This window comes from Leucopleurus acutus (genome assembly GCF_964270905.1).
Source record: "Leucopleurus acutus genome assembly, chromosome: 20".
Taxonomy (NCBI): domain Eukaryota; kingdom Metazoa; phylum Chordata; class Mammalia; order Artiodactyla; family Delphinidae; genus Leucopleurus; species Leucopleurus acutus.
Window position 1 is genome coordinate 17644772 of NC_139162.1, and position 25011 is coordinate 17669782.

Here is a 25011-nt window from a genome sequence, read left to right on the forward strand (position 1 = left end):
ACCAGTCTATCCATGTTTTATATGGCTTCACAGTTCTAGGGCAATAGCCAAGTAGGCCAGAAAGTTCTAGAAAATAGTCAAAACATAAAATAAGATCTGTGACCAGCCAAAACACTTCACAAAGCCCACACTTGAAATATCTTTAAACAGCGTCATAAGCTATCCTGTTTTCTGTTTTAGTTACAGTTCTGATGAATTTATTTGATTTCCTATCCTATAGCTAAATACAGTGAGAAGTAGCTTGGGATTAAAATTTAGAGGGTTTTGAATGGCAGGTTAAGTCTGAATATTAATTGGTAAGCAACATGGAATCACTGAGGATTCTCAACAAGGGAACGATATGATCAAAACAATGAATTAAAAATAATTTTATGAGATATCTGTACACCTAGGTTCACAGCAGCATCATTCACAATAACCAAAAGGTGGAAACAACCCAAATGTCCATTGATGGAATGGATAAACAAAATGTGATATATATATATATATATCCCACAAGCTACTTGGCATGGCCAAAATAATAATAATAATAATTTTATGGTGGGATGTAAGATGGATTACAAAAGAGAAATGGCCTGGGGAGGTTTAATTGGACCCAAGAAGGATGAGACTACACAGAGCTCACCAGCAGGACACATTCCTAGTCAGGAGGAACACCTCCATCCTAAAAGCTCAGCAAAAGTAGAAGAAAAGAGATTTCTGACAAATAGCTTAACATTCACGTTGAGCTTTGTTTAGTCCTCTATATTACTTTATAATGTTTTTTTCTTTTTAATGTTATTTTCCACTATATCAATTGTTGCCGTCATGGTCCTTAACAAGTATTTGTTGGCTAAAAAAATGATTATATTTTCTAGGGGCTTCCCTGGTGGCGCAGTGGTTGAGGGTCCACCTGCCGATGCACGGGACGCGGGTTCCTGCCCCGGTCCGGGAGGATCCCACATGCTGTAGAGCGGCTGGACCCGTGAGCCATGGCCACTGAGCCTGCGCGTCCGGAGCCTGTGCTCCGCAACGGGAGAGGCCACAATAGTGAGAGGCCTGCGTACCGCAAAAAAAAAAAAAAAAAAAAAAAAAGATTATATTTTCTAAAAGAAAAATAGTTATACATTTATTATGGGACGGTTTAAAATAGTATATTACACTCACTCCCTGGCTCTGAACTCCTGGCAGCTGCTGATCCTTTTACTGTTTCCAAGGAATCATACAGTACGTAAGCTTTTCAGACTGGATTCTTTCACTTAGCAATATGCATTTAAGGTTCCTCCATGTCTTCTGTGGCTTGACAGCTCACCTCTTTTTATCATTGAATAATATTCTACTGTCTGGACAAACCAGACACAGTTTGTTTATCCATTCACCTATTTATTGAAGGACCTCTTGGTTGTTTTCAAGTTTTAGCAATTACGATTAAAGCATTTGTGTGTAGGTTTTTGTGTGGATATACGTTTTTGACCCCTCTGTGTAAATACCAAGGAGCACAACTGCTGGGTCACAGGGTAAGACTACGTTTAGCTTTGTAAGAAACTGCCGAATTGTCTTCCAAAGTAGCCATAGCATTTTGCGTTCCTACCATCGATGAATAAGCCTTCCTGTTACTATACATCTTTGCCAGCATGTGGTACTGTCAGGTGGATTTTGGCCATTCTAATATGTGTATAGTGGTAACTCATTGTTTTAATTTGCAATTCCCTAATGGCATATGATCTAAGCACCTTTCATATGCTTATTTGCCATCTGTAGTTCTTCTCTGGTGAAGTGTCTGTTCAGATCAGATCTATTGTCCATTTTAAAATTGGGTTGTTTTCTTATTGTTGAGCTTTAGAAATTCTTTTTTTTTTTTTGCGGTACGCAGGCCTCTCACTGCTGTGGCCTCTCCTGTTGCGGAGCACAGGCTCCGGACGCGCAGGCTCAGCGGCCATGGCTCACAGGCCCAGCCGCTCCACGGCATGTGGGATGCTCCCGGACCGGGGCACGAACCCGTGTCCCCTGCATCGGCAGGTGGACTCTCAACCACTGCGCCACCAGGGAAGTCCTAGGAATTCTTTGTAAATTTTGGATATCAGTCCTTTACCTGATATGTATTTCACAAAGATTTTCTCCCAGTCTGTAGCTTATCTTTTCGTTCTCTTAACAGTGTGTGACGGTTAATTTTATGTGTCAACTTGACTGGGCTAAGGGATGTCCAGGTAGCTGGTAAAACATTATTTCTGCGTGTGTCTGTGAGGGTGTTTCTGGAATGGATTAGCATCATCAGTAGACTGAGTAAAGAAGATGGCCCTCGAAAATGCAGGTGGGCATCATCCAATTCACCGAGGGCATGAATAGAATAAAAAAGCGGTGGGGGGGCAGGCAAGTTTGCTCTCTTCTTGAGTTGGGACAACCATCTTCTTCTCCTGCCCTCACACATTGGCGTTCCTGGTTCTTGGGCCTTTGAACTCGGGGTGAATTATAAGACTGGTTTTCCTGTTTCTCCAGCCTGCAGACAACAGATCATGGGACTTCTTGGTCTCCACAACTGCATGAGCTAATTCCTATAATAAATAAATAAATCTACCTAACTATCTATCCATCCCGTTGCTTCTTTCTCTGGAGAACTCCAGTACACAGTATCTGTTACAGAGTAGAAGTTTTTAATTTTAATGAAGTTCAACTTATCAATTTTTTCTTTTATGTACTGTGCTTTTGGTGCTGTATGTAAGAAGTCACCACAAAACTTTAAAGAGAATGTTTAAAAAGCATAATCCTACAAGCTCAGGGAGAAGGGGAGAAGAGGAGAAGAGCAACTACAACAAAATTTTGGAAGCTGGCAAACAGACAGAGCAGACCTAAGAAAAGTGGGGAGGGTCAAATCCAAGCCGATCCATGTTGCAGAATCCTGAAGAGGCTGGGGAACTGGAGGCACCAGTTACCTCTGGAAGTGGGAGTAAAGCACTCAGCTAAAATAAAGAGGCCGGCTGATTGTTTCAGCATTCCCCATCCCCAGCGGCCAGTGACTGCCCCACCCTCAACCCAGAAGAAGATTCATATCCACCCTCATTCCACCAAACTGAGTGCAAGAGCCAGTGATGTCCTTAATTTAGACCTTATACCAGGCTAGTTGTTTTCTACAGAGGCTATTTACTTCCAGCTGGTTGTTTTGGCACTGTAACCAGCCTAACATCCTTAATCGCATGCTAAAAGTTGTTGCAAAACTATGACAAAAAATTTCTTTCACTCCTCCTACTGACCTACTTAGAGCTAAAGGCAGGAATCAGTTCATCCTTCTCCGGACACAAAACATTCACCTTCTGAAAAAGCCTTTATACCTCATACAGTTCCTGGGAGAGTCTCTCAGACACAGCTCCTTTGCCACAGTTTAAACTCTGAAAATCCCGATGTTAAAGATCCTACTTATTAATAACTGAAAGAAAGGAAAATAAGTCTGATATAAAATAAACTTAACCTGATTAAGCAGGAAAAGATCATGGGACCACTAGGCTGGAAAAAGATGAAAACAGGAAATAAAACAGTTCCCAGGACAGAATCACCAATTTTTCATGAAGAGAAATTTTGCAGTGTTTCTTAAAAAGTGACTGTAAAATAGAAAATTAAATTAGAAGAAACAGAAAATAAACTCCAAAACAGGACTAATGATTCTAGGATCCAGAAGTCTGTTTGCCTTTAAAGAAGCAGCCCCTAGAGCTGATAAAGGGGACAAAGTGTTTCCTAATGTCTACTGCTGTTTTAAAAGACAAATTCAAATGAAAATTCTACGAATAAAAGTTTGGAGGCAGTCTGCCAGTCATTGTTTGGGCCCACAGGAGAGAGGAAGAGACAGCTACAGTGTGAAGAGTTCTGGCCTCTGGTCAAACCACTGAGGATTTCCTGAGAAATGCAATTACATTCTGATCAGATGAATCAGATCATGTTTAGGTCCACAGAAGCATAGGATTCTTAAGTCTAGCCTGCTTATTTCTTCTGCTTAGTAAAGTCTTTGACATAACTTATGTGTTCAATTTAGTAATAATCATGTTGTTTTATACATCATAAAGCCAAAATTTACCTTTTACATGGAAAACAGCCGAAGTGAAGATGACCCAGACATTGTGAACCAGCTCAATGATAACAGATTAACATTTCCGAAAAGCAGCGTTTAAGAACACCTTGTCCTCGCTAAACTCCGCACTGCCCACAATGCTGTTTGCTAAGGAACAGGCTCATGTTCTCTCCCTGGACTTTGTCATTATTTATTTAGCTTTCACTTTCCACAATGAACAGCTTATAACTATCAGAAGCATCTAGTGAGGTCTTGAGGACTAGAGGTGGAAGAAGCAAATAAACTTCCCCTGCCTCTTTACTTATTCATTCTGATTGTCAGCACTTTTTCTCAGCTTTAGATAGCGAAACTAAATGAATGTAGTAAAACAGAAAAAAAGGACGCTTTCCTCTCATGTCAAATAAGTTTTTTATCTAGAAAGTGAAGTCTTTACATTAAAATGAAGGATGAACCACAAAGAGATTCCACTGCACACCCATCAGAATAGTTAATATTAAGAAGACTGACACTACCAATGCTGGCAAGGATGTGAAGCAATGGAAACTCTCACACACTGCTGGTGGGCATGTAAAATGGCACAACCACTCTGGAAAAAAGCCTGGCAGTTTTTTAAAAAACACACATACAAAAAAAAAAAACGAAAAAAAAAACCTAAACATACACCTACTCTTGCAGCCAGCAGTTTCACTCCTAAGAATTTATCCAAGAGAAATAAAAATGTATGCCCATGGGGCTTCCCTGGTGGCGCAGTGGTTGGGAGTCCGCCTGCCGATGCAGGGGACACGGGTTCGTGCCCCGGTCCGGGAGGATCCCACGTGCCGCGGAGCGGCTGGGCCCGTGAGCCATGGCCGCTGAGCCTGCGCGTCCGGAGCCTGTGCTCCGCAACGGGAGGGGCCACAGCAGTGAGAGGCCCGCGTACCGCAAAAAAGAAAAAAAAAAAATGTATGCCCGCAAGAGTTGTACAAAAATATTCATAGTAACTTTATTAATATTAGCTCCAAACTGGAAATAGCTCAGGTATCCGTGAATAAGAAAATGGATAAAGAAACTATGCTATATTCATAAAACATAACACTACTCAGCAATAAAAGAGAAAGAGTTATTGTTACATGCAACAAGAAGAATGAATCTCAAAATTCTTATGGTGAGTTAAATAATTCTATCACAAAAAAGTACATATGATATGACTACATTTACATGAAGTTTTAGAATAGCTGAAACAGATCTATGACAGCAAGTCAGAACACTAGTAGCCTTGGAAGGTGGGAGAGGGAATTGACTGGGAATGGGAAAAAGAAAACTTTCCAAGGTTAACAGTAATGTCCTGTATCTTGATAGGCTTGGGTTACATAATTTTAGGCATCTGTCAAAATTTAGGATTTGTGTATTTTATTGTATGCAAATATTGTCTCAAAAGAAAAAAGCTACAACAAAAACACTGAACTCTATATGCACGCTTGAGTAGAGAGAAATATTCTAATGTGTGCAATTCACTTTGAAATGCATCAAAGAAAATTAAGATGGGTTGACGGATGGATAGGTGGGCCAATCCATGATAAAGTATATATAGTAAAATGTTAATGGTAGAATCTAGGTCGTGGAAAAATGAGTGTTGACTATAAAATTATTTCGACTTTGCTGTATGTTTGAAGATTTTCATAATAAATTGTTAGGGGAAAAATGATGATGGGAATCCACTTGCCTATGTAGGGCTTAAATATCAGATTCATAATTATTTTCCAGATTAGGGCACATCTAAGCCTATTCCTTGTCAGAGTTTTACCAAAGACTATGTGGAAGATTAAGAGTTTCAAATAGAAATATGGTCAGTTATATAAGGCTGCAATGTGATAAATATCTTGGTGACAGATGTCCTGATGAACTTATTTTTGCTGTTCCTAAATGAACTGGTTTTCTCCATGGCTTTAAATGTTGCAGCTGTGTTACCTGTCATGACATTTCCTTTGACAGAGCTGAGATAAATTTAAGGATCAAAGAGCTCCAAGTGACTTTACAGATACTATCTTATTTATCCTTGAAGTAAAAGAACAGAGTTGAGCAAGCATTATTATGTCCATTTTACAGAAAGAAAAAAACAGGAGGACAGAGGAATTAAGGGACTTATTTAAGGTCAGAAGGACACCAACAGCACCTATAATAATAATATATTGAGAGCATACTATGCCAATTTTATAATTGTTCTCTTATTTAATCCTCATATAACCTTTCATTTTATACAGGAGGAAACCAAGGCTTATGAAAACAAATAGTTTGCCTAAAGTTACAAAGTCCATCACCCTAACTTCAGTCTAATTACTCAATGCCTCTGAACATTTTTTTTCTACCAAGACACTTAGGATAGATGTTCACATTCCTGTGGGTATAACCAAAGTTAAGTATAATTTTGCCAGGTACCTGCAATTCTACTGCTTTTCTTTTTCTCTAGAAAGCACACTGGAATGCAAGTAAGAGTGACATAAGAATAACCTTGAATCTCTTCCAACTTATATTTTACAAAAAGCAGATCATTTGCAAATTTGGTATTTTTTTTTTTTCTTTTTTTGGCCACGCCATGCAGCATGCTGGATCTTAGTTCCCCAACCAGGGATCGAACCCGTGCCCCCTGCACTGAGAGCACTGCACACGGAGTCTTAACCATGCGACCACCATGGAAGTTCCCAAATTTGCTATTTTAAGTAACTTTGGAAACGAATTACTTTGCAGCATTAAGCCTGATAATCTGCAAAAGCCTAACTCTTCTAAGACCTATCCTTGTAGAGTAATAAGTAGACTGATCATCTTACTGAAGAGCACGGTGTGATACAACTCTTATAGCCCAAACTGCCCTCTTCTGTTGTTTCTGAAAATCTACTTCAAACTTGACCATCCACCAAATGTCTTTAGCATATACGCTAAAGAGAATGCAGCCCCAAGTTTTAATAAAGGTCAAGGTTATTGAGCTCTAAAAGGTCTTAGTGGATGATAAACTAGCACCACTTTCAGCAATACAGCCAAGTCATATCACCTTCCTCCTTCCTTCTCTCCCTCCCACAACCCCAGCGTGCTATAAATATATCAGCAGCACTACAGGTGCTGTAGACTGAATGTTTGTGTCCCTGCCTCAAATTCATGTTAAAATCCTAACCCCGGGGCTTCCCTGGTGGCGCAGTGGTTGAGAGTCCGCCTGCCAATGCAGGGGACACGGGTTCGAGCCCTGGTCTGGGAAGATCCCACATGCCGCGGAGCAACTAGGCCCGTGAGCCACAACTACTGAGCCTGCGTGTCTGGAGCCTGTGCTCTGCAACAAGAGAGGCCGCGATAGTGAGAGGCCCACGCACCACAATGAAGAGTGGCCCCTGCTCGCCGCAACTAGAGAAAGCCCTCGCCCAGAAACGAAGACCCAACACAGCCAAAAATAAATAAATTAATTAAATTATTAAAAAAAAGAATATTAACTTTAATTTTACTTGAATGAAACATTTTAAAAATGAAACAGAAATAAAACTATATGGGGGCTTCCCTGGTGGCGCAGTGGTTGAGAGTCCGCCTGCTGATGCAGGGGACACGGGTTCGTGCCCTGGTCCGGGAAGATCCCACGTGCCGCGGAGCGGCTAGGCCTGTGAGCCATGGCCACTGAGCCTTCGTGTCCAGAGCCTGTGCTCCGCAATGGGAGAGGCCACAACAGTGAGAGGCCCGTGTACCATAAAAAAAAAAAAAAAAAAAACCTAACCCCAAATGTGACAAAATTAGAAGATGGGGCCTCTGGGAGGCGATTAGATCGTAAGGGCAGAACCCTCACAGATGGGATTAGTGCTCTCATGAGAGAGACCCCAGGGAGCTGTCTAGATTTCTCTGCCATGTGAGAATATAGCAAGAAAATGACCATCTATGAATCAGGAAGTAGGCCTTCGCCAGACACTAAATATGCCAGTGCCTTGATCTTAGACTTCCAAGGTTTTTCCCTAATTGTGAAAAGTAAATTTCTGTTGTTTATAAGCCACCCAGTTTATGGTATTTTGTTACAGCAGCCTGAACAGACTAAGACAACAATCTATTCTCATTCTCAGAAATGACTTATAGGGACTTCCCTGGTGGCACAGTGGTTAAGGATCCACCTGCCAATGCAGGGGACATGGGTTTGAGCCCTGGTCCGGGAAGATCCCACATGCCGCGGAGCTACTAAGCCCATGTGCCACAACTACTGAGCCTGAGCTCTAGAGTCCGCGAGCAACAACTACTGAAGCCCACACGCCTAGAGCCTGTGCTCTGCAACAAGAGAAGCCACTGCAATGAGAAGCCCACACATTGCAACGAAGAGTAGGCCCCGCTCGCTGCAACTAGAGAAAGCCCGCGTGCAGCAAGACCTAAAGCAGCCAAAAATAAATAAATAAATTTATTTTAAAAAAAAGGAATGATTTATTATGAAAGGACTTAGCCTGAATACTTTCCTCAGCCTGACAATCAGTTGACAAATTTAATGTCTATTTGTTCTCTATCACATTGTAACTCTATTCTAATTCCGTCTCTATAGTCCTAACTACATAATTTTTTTAAGTCCATGATTAACAGATCGAAGTCTCTACATAAATATATCTCATTTGAGAAAAAAATTTTAACTTGGATTTAAGAGGCAGAGTTGATTATTTACTTTAAAAATTAGATTTTTTTTTCTTTATTTTTATTGGAGCATAGTTGCTTTACAATGTTGTTAGTTTCTGCTGTACAACAAAGTGAATCAGCCACACATATACATATATCCCCTCTTCCTTGGATATCCTTCCCACTTAGAGGTCACCACAGAGCACTGAGTAGAGTTCCCTGTGCTTTACAGTCTATTCTCATTAGTTATCTATTTTATACATAGTAGTGTTTATATGTCAATCCCAATCTCCCAATCTATCCCCCCCCCGACCCTGGTATGCATAAGTACAAATTAGATTCTTACTGTATGAAAAAAAAAAGCATTTCTTTAAAGATCAAGCTGTTCTGTATTTATATATGCTTCAATATACACACAATCTTTCACAAATAAACCTGTATATAACAAGAAGTAATTTCTATGTCTTGAACTTTTAAAAGAAAGCAAATAAAAACAATACAAATGTATCAGAATGTAATTTTCAAAATATGTATACATGGGAATTCCCTGGCGGTCCAGTGGTTAGGACTCTGCACTTTCACCTCTGAGGGCTCGAGTTCAATCCCTGGTCAGGAAACTAAGATCCCACAAGCTGCATGGCGTGGCCAAAATATATATATATGTATGTAAGTATGTATGTATACAAAGTTAGCAGTTAAGACTTTTTTTTTTTTTTTTTTGCGGTACACGGGCCTCTCACTGTTGTGGCCTCTCCCATTGTGGAGCACAGGCTCCGGACGCGCAGGCTCAGTGGCCATGGCTCACGGGCCCAGCCGCTCCGCGGCATGTGGGATCCTCCTGGACCGGGGCACGAACCCGTGTCCCCTGCATCAGCAGATGGATTCTCAACCACTGCACCACCAGGGAAGCCCAATTAAGACTTTTTAAGCTACTATTTCTTGAGAACCTACTATATGTTTGGCTCTATACAAAGGGCTTCATGTGTGTTATGCCATTTAATCTGCACACTGAGTTATTCTTTTTTTTTAATCACTGAGAATATGGAGGTTTATAGAGGCGAAGGAACTTGCTCAGAGCCTTCTTTGGAGCAGGTGACCTAGTTTGGATTCAAACCAAGGTCTGTGTGATTGCAGAGCTCAACTCTTTCCAGCATACACATAATATATTATAGAGCAGGAGCTTCCATGTCCCCATGGCCTAAAATGCCCAAGGTCATTCAGCTTCTTGCTGTCTTCTGTGAACCATCCCATCCTGATTAGGCACCTGGCTGTGCATTCAGATCAGAGGAGACCATAAAAGCGAAAGTATATTATAAAAAGCTGGTCCTTAACTATGTCTTTGGACTACTTTCTTTATCTCTTTTTTTCCCCTAATCTCTAACCAGACACTAGGTTTACCAGTACCACGTCATGGCATTAATGAAGACAAAGTCATAGAACCCAAATGGTGATAGAACTAGAAGGGACATTAGAAATTATCCAATCCAATGCTCTCATTTCACAAATGAGGAAACTGAGGTCAAAAGAAGCTAACTTGCCACAGTCACGTTATTAGTTGATGCAGCCTGACCTATAATGAAGATCTCTGATTCTTTTTTCTTTTTTTTTAAGATCTCTGATTCTTTACACTAACCATAGTATAAGGAATTTCCTCCTAGGAGATATTTGTTTAAATTTCTTGGACAAGACTTTTTCTATTATTAAGTAATATTCATAATGAATAAACTAATAGTAACACTCCAGAAAGGTTTAAAATGAAAAGTAGAAGCCTCTTCTTTCCTTCTACCTTCTAATCCCATTTCATTCCCCAGGCATAACCATCATTAAGCTTCTTGTATGTTCATCCAAAATTGATCTATATATGTACATATATGTGTGAAGTAATTTAAATATGGAAGTACAAAAATGATTCATCTCAGACTGATGTTTTCCTCTATATAATTTAGTCAACAGTCATATTATTGCATAAAAATATGCAAAGGGAGAAAGTAATATTGCAACATATCTGTAAGTTTGCAAAGCTGTGAGTACGATGTTCTCCTTAGGTACAGCTCACCTGTTTTCCAGGTCCGGCATGCTTAGGTTTCTAGCAGCAAAGCACATTTTGAGAGGGATGACCTTCCTGTCCTTGGTGCTGTTCTGGTGTTTTGGAGAACCGGAGTCCTCACTGCCACTAAAGCTTGGTGACTGGGGAGCTGCACCTTCCCATGGCAGATCTGATACTAACGATGGCTTCTTGATATATGGCGTCACTTCTCGGATGAATTTAACTATGAACAAAAATCAAAGAAGAAGGTTAGTATTTTTGCTTCCTGTGAAAAATAACAACTGAAATATATACATACACGAACTATCTGGCATGAAGTGAAAAAATACACGAAGTTAAAGAGCCAGCACACAGAATCTCAGGATTGGAGGGTGCTTTAAGAGCATGTAATCCAAATGATATACCACTACTCTATCCTAGAAACTTTAACTTCTGAGTCTTTGCATATTGTTGCTTCTGCTTAGGACTCCTTTCTCCCTTTGTTGGCCTGGCCAACTCTACTCAAGAGTCACCTCCTCAGCAGCCTTTCCTGTTCACTCTCTCCAGGGTATTACCATTACTCTTCTGTAGCAACTTCTAAGCACCCTGGGTTGTAATCCTCTGTTAATACTTCAGTTCCCTGCTGGCTGCGAGTTCCCCAAAGGCAGGGTTTACAATTTATTCAATCTTGGTGTCTAAAATCCAGACCAGTGCCTACTCAGTAAATGTTTGAATAAATGAGTGAAGGAAAAAATGAACAATTAAATACCTGAATTATCTCAGTAGTTGGCCATCATGAATGAATCCGGATAGATTCAATACCTCCTGAGACAGCCCCATCTAGCTTTAGACAACTCAACATTTAGAAACTTGAAACTTCCACCCATTGGTTTGCTGACTACAGAAGCCATATAGAACAAACTTAATCTCTTCCACATGAGAACCCTTCAGATATCTGAAGAGATGATCTCTCTCTTCTCCAGACTAAGCTATGTATCTCTACTTCAATTCGATTCAACTCAGTCAACATTTTCAGCTACCTTCCAAGTATCAGGCATTAGGCTAGCCACTGAGAATACAAGAGCAACTTAGGCATGGACCCTGCCTTCAAAGAATGCCCAGTCTAGTAAGGGAGACAGCTTTGGAAACGAACCATTATAGCTTTGAAAAACAAGTACAAAAACATAGTCAAAAACAAGGTATTTCTATTAACAGTAGCCCCAAATTAAGATATAGCTTTTAATATATGTGAAACGTTTTTCTTTTAAGTTCAATTTTAAGACATATAAAATACTTCTTTTACCTCATTCATGACTGGAAACTACTATCATTTGAAGCACTGTGCTCTTATTTCAAAAACTAGATAAACTGAAGATTATTAAATCCTTTTTTAGTAAAATCTTAAAAAGCATTAAAATGTCAATAAATCGTTGAACGTAGATAAATCGGTCACCATTTCCTCTTCTAAGATCAATATATGTTACATCAGTAATCTACCTCCTCTAAAATTCCACTGTGGTAGGTCATTAGAGTAGTATCATGGGAACTGAAAAACTAGAAAGACATGATCATTATCAATGCTTATCAATGTCATAATAGCTAGTATTAATATTTTATAGCATTAGAAGCTTTACAAGCCTATGAAACTTTACTAAGAAATAGATTACTAAATCTAAAAAATAATCAGCTATGTTTCTAAAAACATAGCTAACAAGTCTTTAGAATATTGTTTCTTTTTTGAATAGGTAATACATGCATATAAAACAAAATTCAGGGTTTCTCTGGTGGCGCAGTGGTTAAGAATCCACCTGCCAATGCAGGGGACAAGGGTTCGAGCCCTGGTCTGGGAAGATCCCACATGCCGAGGAGCAACTAAGCCTGTGCGCCACAACTACTGAGCCTGCGCTCTAGAGCCCGCGAGCCACAACTACTGAGCCCGTGTGCCACAACTACTGAAGCCTATGTGCCTAGAGCCTGTGTTCTGCAACAAGAGAAGCCACTGCAATGAGAAGCATGTGCACCGCAATGAAGAGCAGCCCCCGCTCGCTGCAACTAGAAAAAGCCCGCACGCAGCAACAAAGGCCCAATGCAGCCAAAAATAAATAAAATAAATAAATTTTTTTAAAAGGAGAGAAAAAAACAAAATTCAAAAAGTATAAAAGGTTTTATGATAAACAGTATGTATTTCTAGCAGCCCAATTCCCATCCCTGGAGGCAATTACTGTATGGTCTTCCAGCAACAGGCTAAGCATGTATGAAAATAGACACACATACGTGTGTATATACATAAATACACACAATGGTAGTATATTATGCTTACTGTTTCCACATCTTGCTTTTTTAACTTAGTAATATTGATGATAATCTTTTATAAGCATAGCATCCTACCACTCACTCTACATGATATGGTGACAGAGAGGCCTTTGGAATCAGACCTTGTTCAAATACTAACTACTAACTGTGCTTGCTACTTCAGAGCTATGTGACCTCACTTGACAGTCCTGAAGTCCTCATCTATAAAATGGCAGTAACACTAAGCAAGTAAAAATTCTAGGCACATGCTAAACATTCAATAAATAGTAGGCGCCTTTCTTCTCCTTCCCTAATTTAAAAAGCTAGAAAAGTTAAAAATTTTAAACAGCAATCAGAAGAGGCAACATTATTTTCCTATAAGTTATTCAAGAAGATCTGCTGAAGTTAAGCATAATTCTAGAAAATATAATAATGCTAATGCCAACATTTAGAAAAAGTTTGTGTGTGTTTGTATGTCTGTGTGCTTTCTATGTATAGTTATAATATGTGTATTTCTAGGTGGAGAGAGTAAAAGCTAACTGCTTCAGGTCACCAAGGAGATTTTTTTCATCCTAGAAAAAACGAGCAGGGGCGCAACCAGTGTATCCTTTGAGCAGCTGACTCAGGCATTTCAATACATGCTTTAGTTTAGCTTTGTGCTTTCAAGAGAGAATTAGATCACAATAATTTTGGCAGAAATTCTTACAGTTTCTAGTCACTGCCAATGGCAGAGAGTTACTTTTTAAACATTTATGGCAGTATACTAACTTTTGGGCTACCAATTGGGGGAAACTAAAGACATTCTAAATGACTACTCCTGAATACTACAGTGGTTAGAAAAGCCTGCTTTATGATATACTCAGAAGCTTGTTTGATCACAGAGTAGCATCAGTGAGTTGATTACTACACATATTTAAATAAAATAGACATACACACATAGCCTATTGCATGGCCTTATTAAAAGAGCAATGAGTTTCACTTGAGTTGATGACAATGGCACCCATACCCCCATCTAACTGGTTATCCATAATGGCTGGAGAACCATAAATAGACATCTGTTTCTAATTTACCTGAGATTCAGGAAAGGTGAAATGTTAAGTGTGCTCTGTCTGAGTCCTGTTCTTAGACCTCCCCTGTTGCCACAGTGCATTAACCTGGATACCCGGCAGGATAAGCAAAGCCTCTACACCACCACATGGCATTCAGGTCAACTCAGAAACCGTGATATGGGGACTTCCCTGGTGGTGCAGTGGTTAAGAATCCGCCTGCCAATGCAGGGGACACGGGTTCGAGTCCTGGTCCGGGAAGATCCCGCATGTCGCGGAGCTACTAAGCCCGTGTGCCACAACTACTGAGCCTGCACTCTAGAGCCCGCAAGCCACAACTACTGAGCCTGCGCACCTAGAGCCCGTGCTCCACAACAAGAGAAGCCACTGCAATAAGAAGCCCGTGCACCACAGTGAAGAGCAGCCCCCACTCGCCACAACTAGAGAAAGCCTGCACACAGCAACGAAGACCCAAAGCAGTCAAAAAGAAATATAAATTAATAAATTAATAATAATAATAATAAAAAACGTGATATGGGACTTCCCTGGTAGTCCAGTGGGTAAGACTCTGTGCTCCCAATTCAGGGGGCCCGAGTTCAATCCCTGGTCGGGGAACTAGATCCCACGTGCTGCAACTAAGACCCAGTGCAGCCTAAATAAATAAATAAATAAAAATAAAATCTTTACATAAATTTAAATAAAAGAAACTGTGATATATTTCAGAGTTATTTCACTTTTCCTGATAGTTAAAGATCGTCCTCAAAATGCTTAAACTCTGATGTTTATAGTATTTTAGCTGTTTAGTTGCTGAAGTTAATCTTTCTTTTACGCACTGCTCGCTCTTATTGAAAATGAAGGGGGTTCTCCCCCACCCTAAAATCATCACTATAATCCCTTCTCTTTAGTGACAACAAACATATACATGTACTGTACACACACCTGGAAAGACATCTGCGAAGATTTTCAGCAAAACATCAATAGTGCCTAGAAATATGCATAGGACTGCCTTTGATGAGCCCATATCATTTATACAAAAAACAAAAAAACTTATTTAAGAAAGGAAGAAAATTTATTCCGAAAACTTGCTCAAACTTAAAACATGGAACCACCTTAAACTAAAACCTTGCTGAACCTTCTAAAACTATAATGTACGGGATAGGATCCAAGATTCAACTGATTCTTACTCAATTCCATGCTCTAATGAATAAGGTTACAGGGGTCCATGTATATTAACAAGGTACACTGCTATCCTGGTTTGGGGCATTAGGCAGCATCTGATTTTAAACTGATGCCATTTATGTGGCTTTTAAAAGCTTATCCAAAAGATACTTTACAGTGCAGAAGTAGCCTACGGCTATAAACACAAATATTCTGGTATATCAATCACCTCCCCTTATAAACATCAATCTCTCATATAATCATTATTTTCCTCTCTAATTTCTAATGCTTATCGTTTTCTTATCTCTTCAAGTGACCTTTACTATGAGTTTAAGTGAAACTAAATGGATCAGACAATGTATGGAGAATCGTGCCAATATTTCCCCTGCTTTTGCAAACAAGTTTGTTTCTGATCTATCTATCCTTAGGGTGGAAGAGCTGGCTTTTCATTTGTCTCACAAGTGAGTTACGATGACATCACTGTTCAAGTATTCTCCCAAGAAGTTTCTCCTTGACCTCATCCCAAGCTCCTCCCCCAAATCAAGAATCTGATAGATGGCCACCAAAAGCATTAGGGAGGAATTACTTTATTTTTCATAAAAAGCCTTTTACATTCTCAACTTGCAGGTGTCTTTCAGCTCAAGTCTCTTGCCATTTAGGGTCTGAGTAGGCTGCACAGTCTAGGTTTTGGTGATGTAAACCCTATACGTGTTCTGAGTGACTCTGGTTTCATTATACCTTTCCATTTTAAAGTATCAATAACATTGCACATTCTCTAACTTATTGAGCTCCTGCTATGTGCCAGGAACTGCTTTGGGAACCTAGAATAATATATCCATGAACAAAACATGCAAAAATAAAAAAGGATAAATGTAATGAATAAGTAAATTATATTCTAGAAAAACAAAAACTTACATTCACATAAACTTATGTTTATATATGTTCACATATATGACTGTTTTTTTTATCAGCTCTATTCCTAGTGCCCAAACTGGAAACAACCCAAATTTCCTTTAATGGGTGAATGGATAAATTGCAGTACAGCCAGGAACAGAATATTACTCGGCAATGAAAAGGAAAATGAGAGGCATCCCTGGTGGCGCAGTGGTTAAGAATCCGCCTGCCAATGCAGGGGACACGGGTTCGAGCCTTGGTCCAGGAAGATCCCACATGCCGTGGAGCAGATAAGCCCGAGAGCCACAACTACTTAGCCCACGTGCCTAGAGCCCATGCTCCTCAACAAGAGAAGCCACCGTAATGTGAAGCTCACGAACCGCAACAAAGAGTAGACCCCGCTTGCCGCAACTAGAGAAAGCCTATGCACAGCAACAAAGACCCAACGCAGCCAAAAATAAATTAAAAAATTAAAAAAAATTTTTTTTTTAAAAAAGGAAAATTAACTGAGCAACTTGGATGAATCTCAAAGGTATTATGCTGAGTAAAAGAAGCCAGTGTCAAAAGGTTACATACTGCATGATTCTATTACTGAAAAGACAAAAGTGTATGAAGACAGGCATGGGGAAGGTGTGATGAGTTTTTTTTGAGCGTAGAACTAGCCTATATCCTTATTGTGGTGATGGTCACAAGAATTTACACATGGGTTAAAATTCACAGAAGTGTATACCATATGGGAGGGGAGCCAATTTTACTGCATAATTTAAAAATTAAAATTAAAATAAGTAAATTATTGGGGCTTCCCTAGTGGCGCAGTGGTTGAGAGTCTGCCTGCCGATGCAGGGGACACGGGTTCGTGCCCCGGTCCGGGAAGATCCCACATGCTGAGGAGCGGCTGGGCCTTGTGAGCCATGTCCCCTGAGCCTGCGCGTCCAGAGCCTGTGCTCCACAACGGGAGAGGCCACAACAGTGAGAGGTGTACGTACCGCAAAAAAAAAAAAAAAAAAAAAAAAGCAAATTACATAGTAAGTTATGAAAAATTAAGTGTTATGGAAAAGGGTAAACAGTAAGGGAAGGTAGATCAGAGTGCTGCAAGGGGGTCAATTTGCGACTGTAAATAAGGTGGTTAGGTGAGCCGCCTTATGAAGACATTTGAGCAATGACTTAAAGAAGGTGGGGAGTCAGTCAAGGGAATATTTGGGAGAAGCATTCCAGATGAGAGAAAAGTGTTAAATTAAGTAAGGCCAGTGTGACTAGCACAGGGTAATAGAGGGGGAAAGAGAGAAAAGAGGGGCATAAGGGTAGAGGGAATGGGAGGCAGCTCATGTAGGTCACTGTAAGGACTGTGGCTTTTATTCTGAATTGGGAAGCCATTGGGAGGTTTTAAGCTGAGCAGCGATATAATCTAACTTGTATTTTAATCATTCTAACTACTTTGTTGAAAATAGAGTGAAAGAGGGTAAGGGCAGAAGCAGGAAGACCAATTGGGAGGTTATTAGAGGGGAGAGATTATGGTAGTTAGACCAGGGTGATAGGAGTGGAGGTGAGAAGGGTCAGATTCTCTACTGAAGGTAGATCTACTCGGATGCCCTGATAGACTGGAGAAGGGGGGTTGATTTATCCTTAGGGTGGATAAGGGGGCTGAGGAGAAGAGAAGGAAGAGCAAAAGGGACAGGAGACCCACGAGAGACAAGTCTTCCATAGAAATACCAGCCTAAATTAGTACCAAGTTTACCCAAACTGGAAAATGCCTTGTCTTGATCTTACTCTCCCTGACTTGGTTCCTTCCTCTCTTCACCACTCCTTGAAAATAAAAACTTTATGCCTGCTGTTTCTATTTTCTTCTTTTGCTCCTTAATCTCTTCTGAATAAAACTACATTCTAAAGACTAGCTCATGTTTTCTTACTCACCCAGTCTAAAGGCCCTTTTTCTCAATCCCTATTCTTGACCATTCCAACATCTGACAATACACTCTATCAACTGTTTTTACTCCTCCTTTCTGGCCATTTATTTTCTAATGCCTGCTTTCTCCTCCTAGCCATACAGTGTATCTGTGCCCCAAGGCTCTGATTTTAGCACTTTCTGCTCACTTTATCCTCTACTCTCTAGCAACTTTTTTTTTTAATATTTATTTATTTGGCTGCACCGGGTCTTATTTGTGGCAGGCAGGCTCTTCAATTGCGGCTCCAGGTCTCCTTAGTTGCGGCATGTGGGCTCCTTAGTTGTGGCATGTAAACTCCTGGTTGCGGCATGCATGTGGGATCTAGCTCCTTGACCTGGGATCAAACCCAGGGCCCCTGCATTGGGAGTGTGGAGTCCTATCCATTGCGCCACCAGGGAAGTCCCTCTCTAGCAACTTTCAGTGCTGGATCTTTAGATTTAACATACATCTCGAGAACCAATTTCACTTGTTGGCCCTGATTTCTTTCACCAGAGTGCTGCCCCAACCCTTCAAACTTAACATATGCCCATGTGAACCTATTTTCATTATCTTTAATCTCCTCCTGTGTGCATTGCTTTAGTTATTAGCATTAGCAGCACCATCTTCCTAGCCACACAGTGGCTAAACCAGTAGTGTAGCAAGTCTGGTGTAAAGTCCAATAATCTGAATTTTATTAAAGCTCCCCCAGGTGGTTGATTCTCATGCCCATGATGCTTTGGGAATAACTTCTCTAAACCTTTGTAGACTCCTCCCTCTCCCTAGCCCCCACATCCAATCAAGTGCCAAACCATCTCATCCCACCTCTGCAATTTTTCTCTAATCTACCTACTTCCCTCAATTCCCACTACCGACATGCTCTGGATCACCCAAACCACTGTAATGGCCCCACTTTTTTTGGTAATTGTGGTAAAATACATATAACATAAAATTTACCATTTTAATTGTTTTTTACGTGTACAGTTCAGTGGCATCAAGAACTTTCACACTGTTGTGCAACCATCACCTCCATCCATCTCCAGAACTTCTTCATCTTCCCATACTGAAACTCGGTACCCTTTAAACAATAACTCCCCACTCCCTTTCCCCCAGCCCCTGGCAACCACCATTTTACCTTCTGCTGGCCTTATCCTTTCCCCTCAGATAATTACACTGGCAAATACTGAAAAGAAAACGAAAACAAATATAAAAATTCCTGACTCTACCCCATCTCCTTCCACATGTTTTAGTCCTTTACTTAACATGGTAACATACATCTTCCCATGTTAAACAAACTCTTCATAAGCATCATTTAAAAATAGCTATAGAGCATTCCATTGTGTTTACCATAATTTATTTAGGCGTTCCCTAATTTATTGGGCACTTACTTTAAATAATGCTATAATAAATATATTTTTCAGGAGAGAAATTACTGTGTCAAAGGAATATTTAAGACTCATGATAAATATTGCAAATTTCTCCCCAAAAGGATTATACCATTTTATACTCCCACCAGCAGTATATGAGCATGTCCACGTCAGTAGACTTGTCAACAGGAAGTTACCTTATTTAAAACAATCTTCGCTATTTTAATGGGTGAAAAATGGTATGTATATATGGCAACCCAATCTTAATCTGCTTGAACAAATACAGGATGTTATTATTTTCTTCTCTTTAAAAGCAGGAAATTCATGTCTCTACATTTTTTTGTCTGAAGACACGGGAGGAGTGATTTGTGAGTTATGACAGTGAGGAGTTACAGAACGATCACCAGAACCTTAAATCTAACACAGATTTGAGCAATACTTCTTTGGATTTGCTGTACTAGCATTTCCAAAGTCATACTTAATTTCCCATTATTGCCTTATCATTTAACTCTGTGAAGTTAGCTCCTTTTTTCTTGCTAGTCATCAGGAGGAAAAAATCCCCAGCAAAGAAACCAAGCATGTCCTCAGAAGCTGTACATGTGCTTATGTGATTTCAATGTTCTGCTTCTTCTTTTTTTTTTTTTTTGGTACGCGGGCCTCTCACTGTTGTGGCCTCTCCCGTTGCGGAGCACAGGCTCTGGACGCGCAGGCTCAGCGGCCATGGCTCACGGGCCTAGCCGCTCCGCGGCATGGGGGATCTTCCCGGACCGGGGCACGAAGCCGTGTCCCCTGCATCGGCAGGCGGACTCTCAACCACTGCGCCACCAGGGAAGCCCCAATGTTCTGCTTTAAAAACATAACTATAGTTTGTGCTTGTCCTGAGATTTTCAGATCACTTCATTACCCATCTTTCCTTCTCCACATCACTCCAAGGCCTGTCCAAGTCAATAAAAATAGGAGATATATTCTTTCTGAGGATCTCAAATTACTACCAAGATGACATGGAGAATTCAAGTTTCCCTTTAAACCTCTTAGCTACAGTGGAATAAATCCAAACAAACCAGAAATAAAGTATCTCTGAAATTTGTCCCCAGCAATTAAAATTTCAGGATTTTAAAATTATGGCCCTTTATAATAAATTTATGCAAACTGGCAAAAAAAGATATTTTTTTGGCCTCAATCAAATTCCAACATGGATATCTATTACTTTTATTCAAAAGTATTAGCTTTCATGCTTTTATGTATTCAAACATAGAACAAACTAGATTGAAATAATTTGGGTCTTTGGACTCTTTACTGTGTAATTTCTCCTTGGTAGTCTTCTTCAACTACTAATCTTATATGGTAAAACCAGTTGTGGGTCATTTATAAAGTAAATATTTAAAAAATGAATTTAAAGTGATTTTCTTTGGAATGTTTCTTCAAACTGCAAGAGAATATGCAAGCTTTTCAATTTTTTATTAAAAAATAGTTTAAACACCTTAGGTTTGCATTTTTAAATGTTTTTGTAAGGAAGACAGCTACCGGCAGATTTCCCCGTGGAAACTGCTAAATAGTAAGTATGTGTGTTTAGAATCCTTTATATAACTAACCCATAAACAGGAGACACTGCATTTGAAAAATTACTTCAAATTACATATTTTTCTTTTCCTTTTGGTGTTGAGATTTATATTTATTTCCTATGACAGATCTCTGTTTTTATAAGTCAATTCTACTTTTAGTACTTCTCCCTCCCCTGAAAGGAAGTACTGCTTTATGTGAAACAATGGTCCAATCTGTTTCATACCCTTCTTGCTTACTTCAAAACATACAAAGCAGAGAACTGTTGACAACAATAGAAAAGTCTTGACCATCTATAGGATTAGAAAAAATAGAAAGATAAAGACTTTAATTTCATTTTCACTAGAGTAGAGGCAGTGAGAAAGGCAATTTGCATAAGGCTGCTTAGGAATAATTTATATTGCTTCTTAGTCTCCTGCTGAAATATGAAAGCAGAGGCTAGTTTTGCTCTGTTGTTTTTTTAATAAACCCTATCAGATTCTTAAAAACATCGTAAAATGACTCAAACTCTAAAACTAAGGGTACCAGAGTTGCTAAGTAAAAAAAGTAAGCTCTCAGTTTTATGTTTTAAAAAATTATATAAACATTTGTATGTTCATAAAGTACTTAAGAAAAATATGCCAATTCGCACCAGGGCATGGAAGCAACCTAAGTGTCCATCGACAGATGAACTGATAAAGAAGCTGTGGCACATATATACAACTGAATATTACTCAACCATAAAAAGAAACAAAATTGAGTTATTTGTAGTGAGGTGGATGGACCTAGAGTCTGTCACACAAAGTGAAGTAAGTCAGAAAGAGAAAAACAAATACCATATGCTAACACATATATATGGAATCTAAAAAAAAAAAACGTTCAGAAGAACCTAGGGGCAGGACAGGAGTAAAGACGCAGACGTAGAGAATGGACTTGAGGACACAGGGAGGGAGAATGGTAAGCTGGGATGAAGTGAGAGAGTGGCATGGACATATATACACTACCAAATGTAAAATAGATAGCTAGTGGGAAGCAGCCACATAGCACAGGGAGATCGGCTCAGTACTTTGTGACCACCTAGAGGGGTGGGATAGGGAGGGTGGGAGGGAGATGCAAGAGGGAGGAGATATGGGGATATATGTATATGTATGGCTGATTCACTTTGTTATAAAGCAGAAACTAACACACCATTGTAAAGCAATTATACGCCAATAAAGATGTTAAAAAAAGTAAACAAACAAAAAATGCCAATTCGCTAATAATGGTTATATCTACATTGCAATTACAGTGACTTCTATTTTTGAAGTTAACTATTTCTACAATGTTTGAACTTTTAAATAATAAGCATATGTTCTATTAAATAATAATATTAATTTTAAATATATGCCATCAAATAACAAAGAAAAACACAGATTAGAACATAATTTCAGAAAAAGATTCAATAGCAGAAACAACGACAATGGGGGAAAAGTCACTATTCAATAAATGCTGAAAGAACAGTGGGGTATCAGTGTGCAATTGTCTTATATCTGTATCTCACACCCTACAATGCATTTGCTAACCTACAGTTGATGCCCTTTGGATAATTTTCGTAAAATCACTGAAGTGTAAATGCAGAGCAACAAATTTTAAAGTCAAATGAATCTCAGTTCAAGTCTTGATATTACCATTTAACTTTTGAGAGGTTTGAAGCACATAATTTACTTGTCTGAGCCTCAGTTTCCACATTTGTTAAACATTGAATACCACCTTCAAATGGCTGTTGTGGGAATTAAATGAGATAATGTCTGAAAAGTGCCTAGGCCTGTGTTTGAGTGTTGGAAGTACTGAATATCAGTGCGTATTTGAGTGTACAATTAATACAATATACTCTGGACAAAGTATAGTAGAGTAGACAGAGGCTAAGATATGAAATTAAATAGACCAAATTTGAATTTCAGTTCTGTTAATTATAAACTTAATGATTTGGACAAATAATTTAACTTTTCAATCTCAATTTCTAATCCACAAAACTCTAATACTAACCCTAATACCAACTGTCCTGAATAACTGAGAGGATTAAATAAGATTAACTGATAAAATAAAAGTAAACTGGTTAAGAGAGCCTGGAAGATAGCAGGCATTAAACATACATAATCTACAGAATGGGATCATTATGCAACATCAAAGAATATCTGCAAAGGGTAGTTATCTCCAGAAAGACAGCAAGTCAATTGTTCTTTGTCTCCCCTTTCACAAAAAGACCAATTTTTGACAGCACATAGCCTTCTTCATTTATATTTCTGTAACATTCCACATATCACTATTAAGGCACTTCTCATATGTCACAGTTTCTGTTTTGCCCGTCTTTTCCATTTGACCAAGGGTCTTTGAAGGGATTAAAAGTCAAGACCACAAAAGTCAACGATAATTACAACACATCACTTCTATACTGCTTATCTATCCATGGTTCTTCACTTTTTCTAGTCACTCCTCAGAACTGTGTTGCAGTCTGTGCAGGGCTATTTAAGGTCCTGAATACATTCTCTTGCACATTCATGAGGCAAAATTCTTGTATTTTTCTAGCACACATACAATCTTTCTATGACTCTGGCTTGACATTACACTTGCTTCCAACCTTTCAGAGCAAGTTTTATCCCACTCCACATGACATCACTATAACAATATGTATACTTAGTTTTAGCACAAATGAATGTTACACACTGATCAAAATTTGGCAGTATAAAGTGTTTATAGCAGAAATCACTAACATACAGAAGATGAACTGTAAATATTGGTTGGACGAATTATGAAAAATTCTGTCACAAATATAGACATATTTTGTAATCCTAATTTCCCTGTCCTGGGGAGATCATGAGAAATATTTATGGCATGGGTAAAAAAATCTAGTTAAAAACTGCTGCTAATAGGTCTAGATTAAGGATTTTTGCAGATATGTGAATAAAGGGTCTGTGTTCAACACCATCATCTGCTTTTTGAATAATATGTGGGACCTGGTCACTCTCACCATAGACTGAAGGTTATCACATACATCGTATATGAATGATCTTTGTTCAGGTTCTCTTCAGCTAAATTTGTTATTAGAACATATCTGTCATTAGAACAAAATTCTATTTAATAAACTATATCTACTTAAATACATGGTTTATGGATGAGCAGTTTGCTCTTACAGTGACATAAAAATTTAATCTTATTATAAGGAGTCAATAATGTATTAAAACAGTTCTTCTATAGGTAAAGAAAATCCTTGTCTCACAAATCCAATGTATATACTTTTATCTATTCCTGACATAAATGATAGGAAACAATTTTTTACTCTTAAAAAAAACTGTAATGTTTCTCCCTCTTCAATAACAAAGAACTCTCTCCTATATGCAAAGCATGTAGGATATTTAAAAAGTTTAATATACAGACTGTGTCCTCGAGTTGTTCAGTTGAGATGGAAAAGGAAGATATGTACCCTCCCCCCCCAAAAAAGACCAATTAATAAAGGAGAAACGACAAAAGGTAATATGTGATAAATGCTATAAAAGAAGTATAAATAAAATGTTACACGTAATTGGATGTAACAACAGCAGACAAAATGAAATAAATGAAAAATACTTAATAAAAACACTAATAATGTTTTTCCACTAGACCAAGAAAAAAAAAATTCTAGCAGTTTAAGCACAAGGAAATCCTTATCCGTTGCAAAGTGGATGTCCCGGACTAGCTAGATACACCGGATGGTTTGTTTTAGATCAGCACTCCAAGTGATAAACTATAGACGGAAACAGAATATTAACCCAGCACAATAGCTGTGTTCAAGGGGTCAACAAGCACTCCATCCTGAACATCCAGTCAGTTACCACTGGGGAACAAGAATACCATCCAAGTTTCCCTCTCTTTAAACACTTTGTAATTTTTCTTATTGTACAAAAGAATTGCTATTAGTAACTGCCAAGCTTTTGTTGTTACTAGGGATTTTCTGACCAGATTGGCAGAATTAACTGAGTTCAGGAAGAGGAGAAAAGACAAAGATGTGTTCATGTTCTTTCCCTCCTCATTCTTATATAACACATGACTAAGGAGTTCAGCTGTAGTGGACTGAGAATTGTCAGAGTGCACAGAAATCAGCTACTGTACTGAATGTTAA

At 39.0% G+C, this 25011-nt stretch overlaps 1 protein-coding gene across 1 annotated transcript in view; it reads right to left on the minus strand.

The window, feature by feature from the left end:
- Positions 1-25011, minus strand: part of SNTB2 (syntrophin beta 2) — a gene marked incomplete at its 5' end in the record, with an annotated part of 94879 nt that overhangs the window by 40395 nt on the left and 29473 nt on the right. Inside the window, one exon of the mRNA XM_082863379.1 lies at positions 10692-10905. Within this exon, the coding sequence (XP_082719505.1) occupies positions 10692-10905 (214 nt within the window). The remainder of the gene's footprint in view (positions 1-10691; positions 10906-25011) is intronic.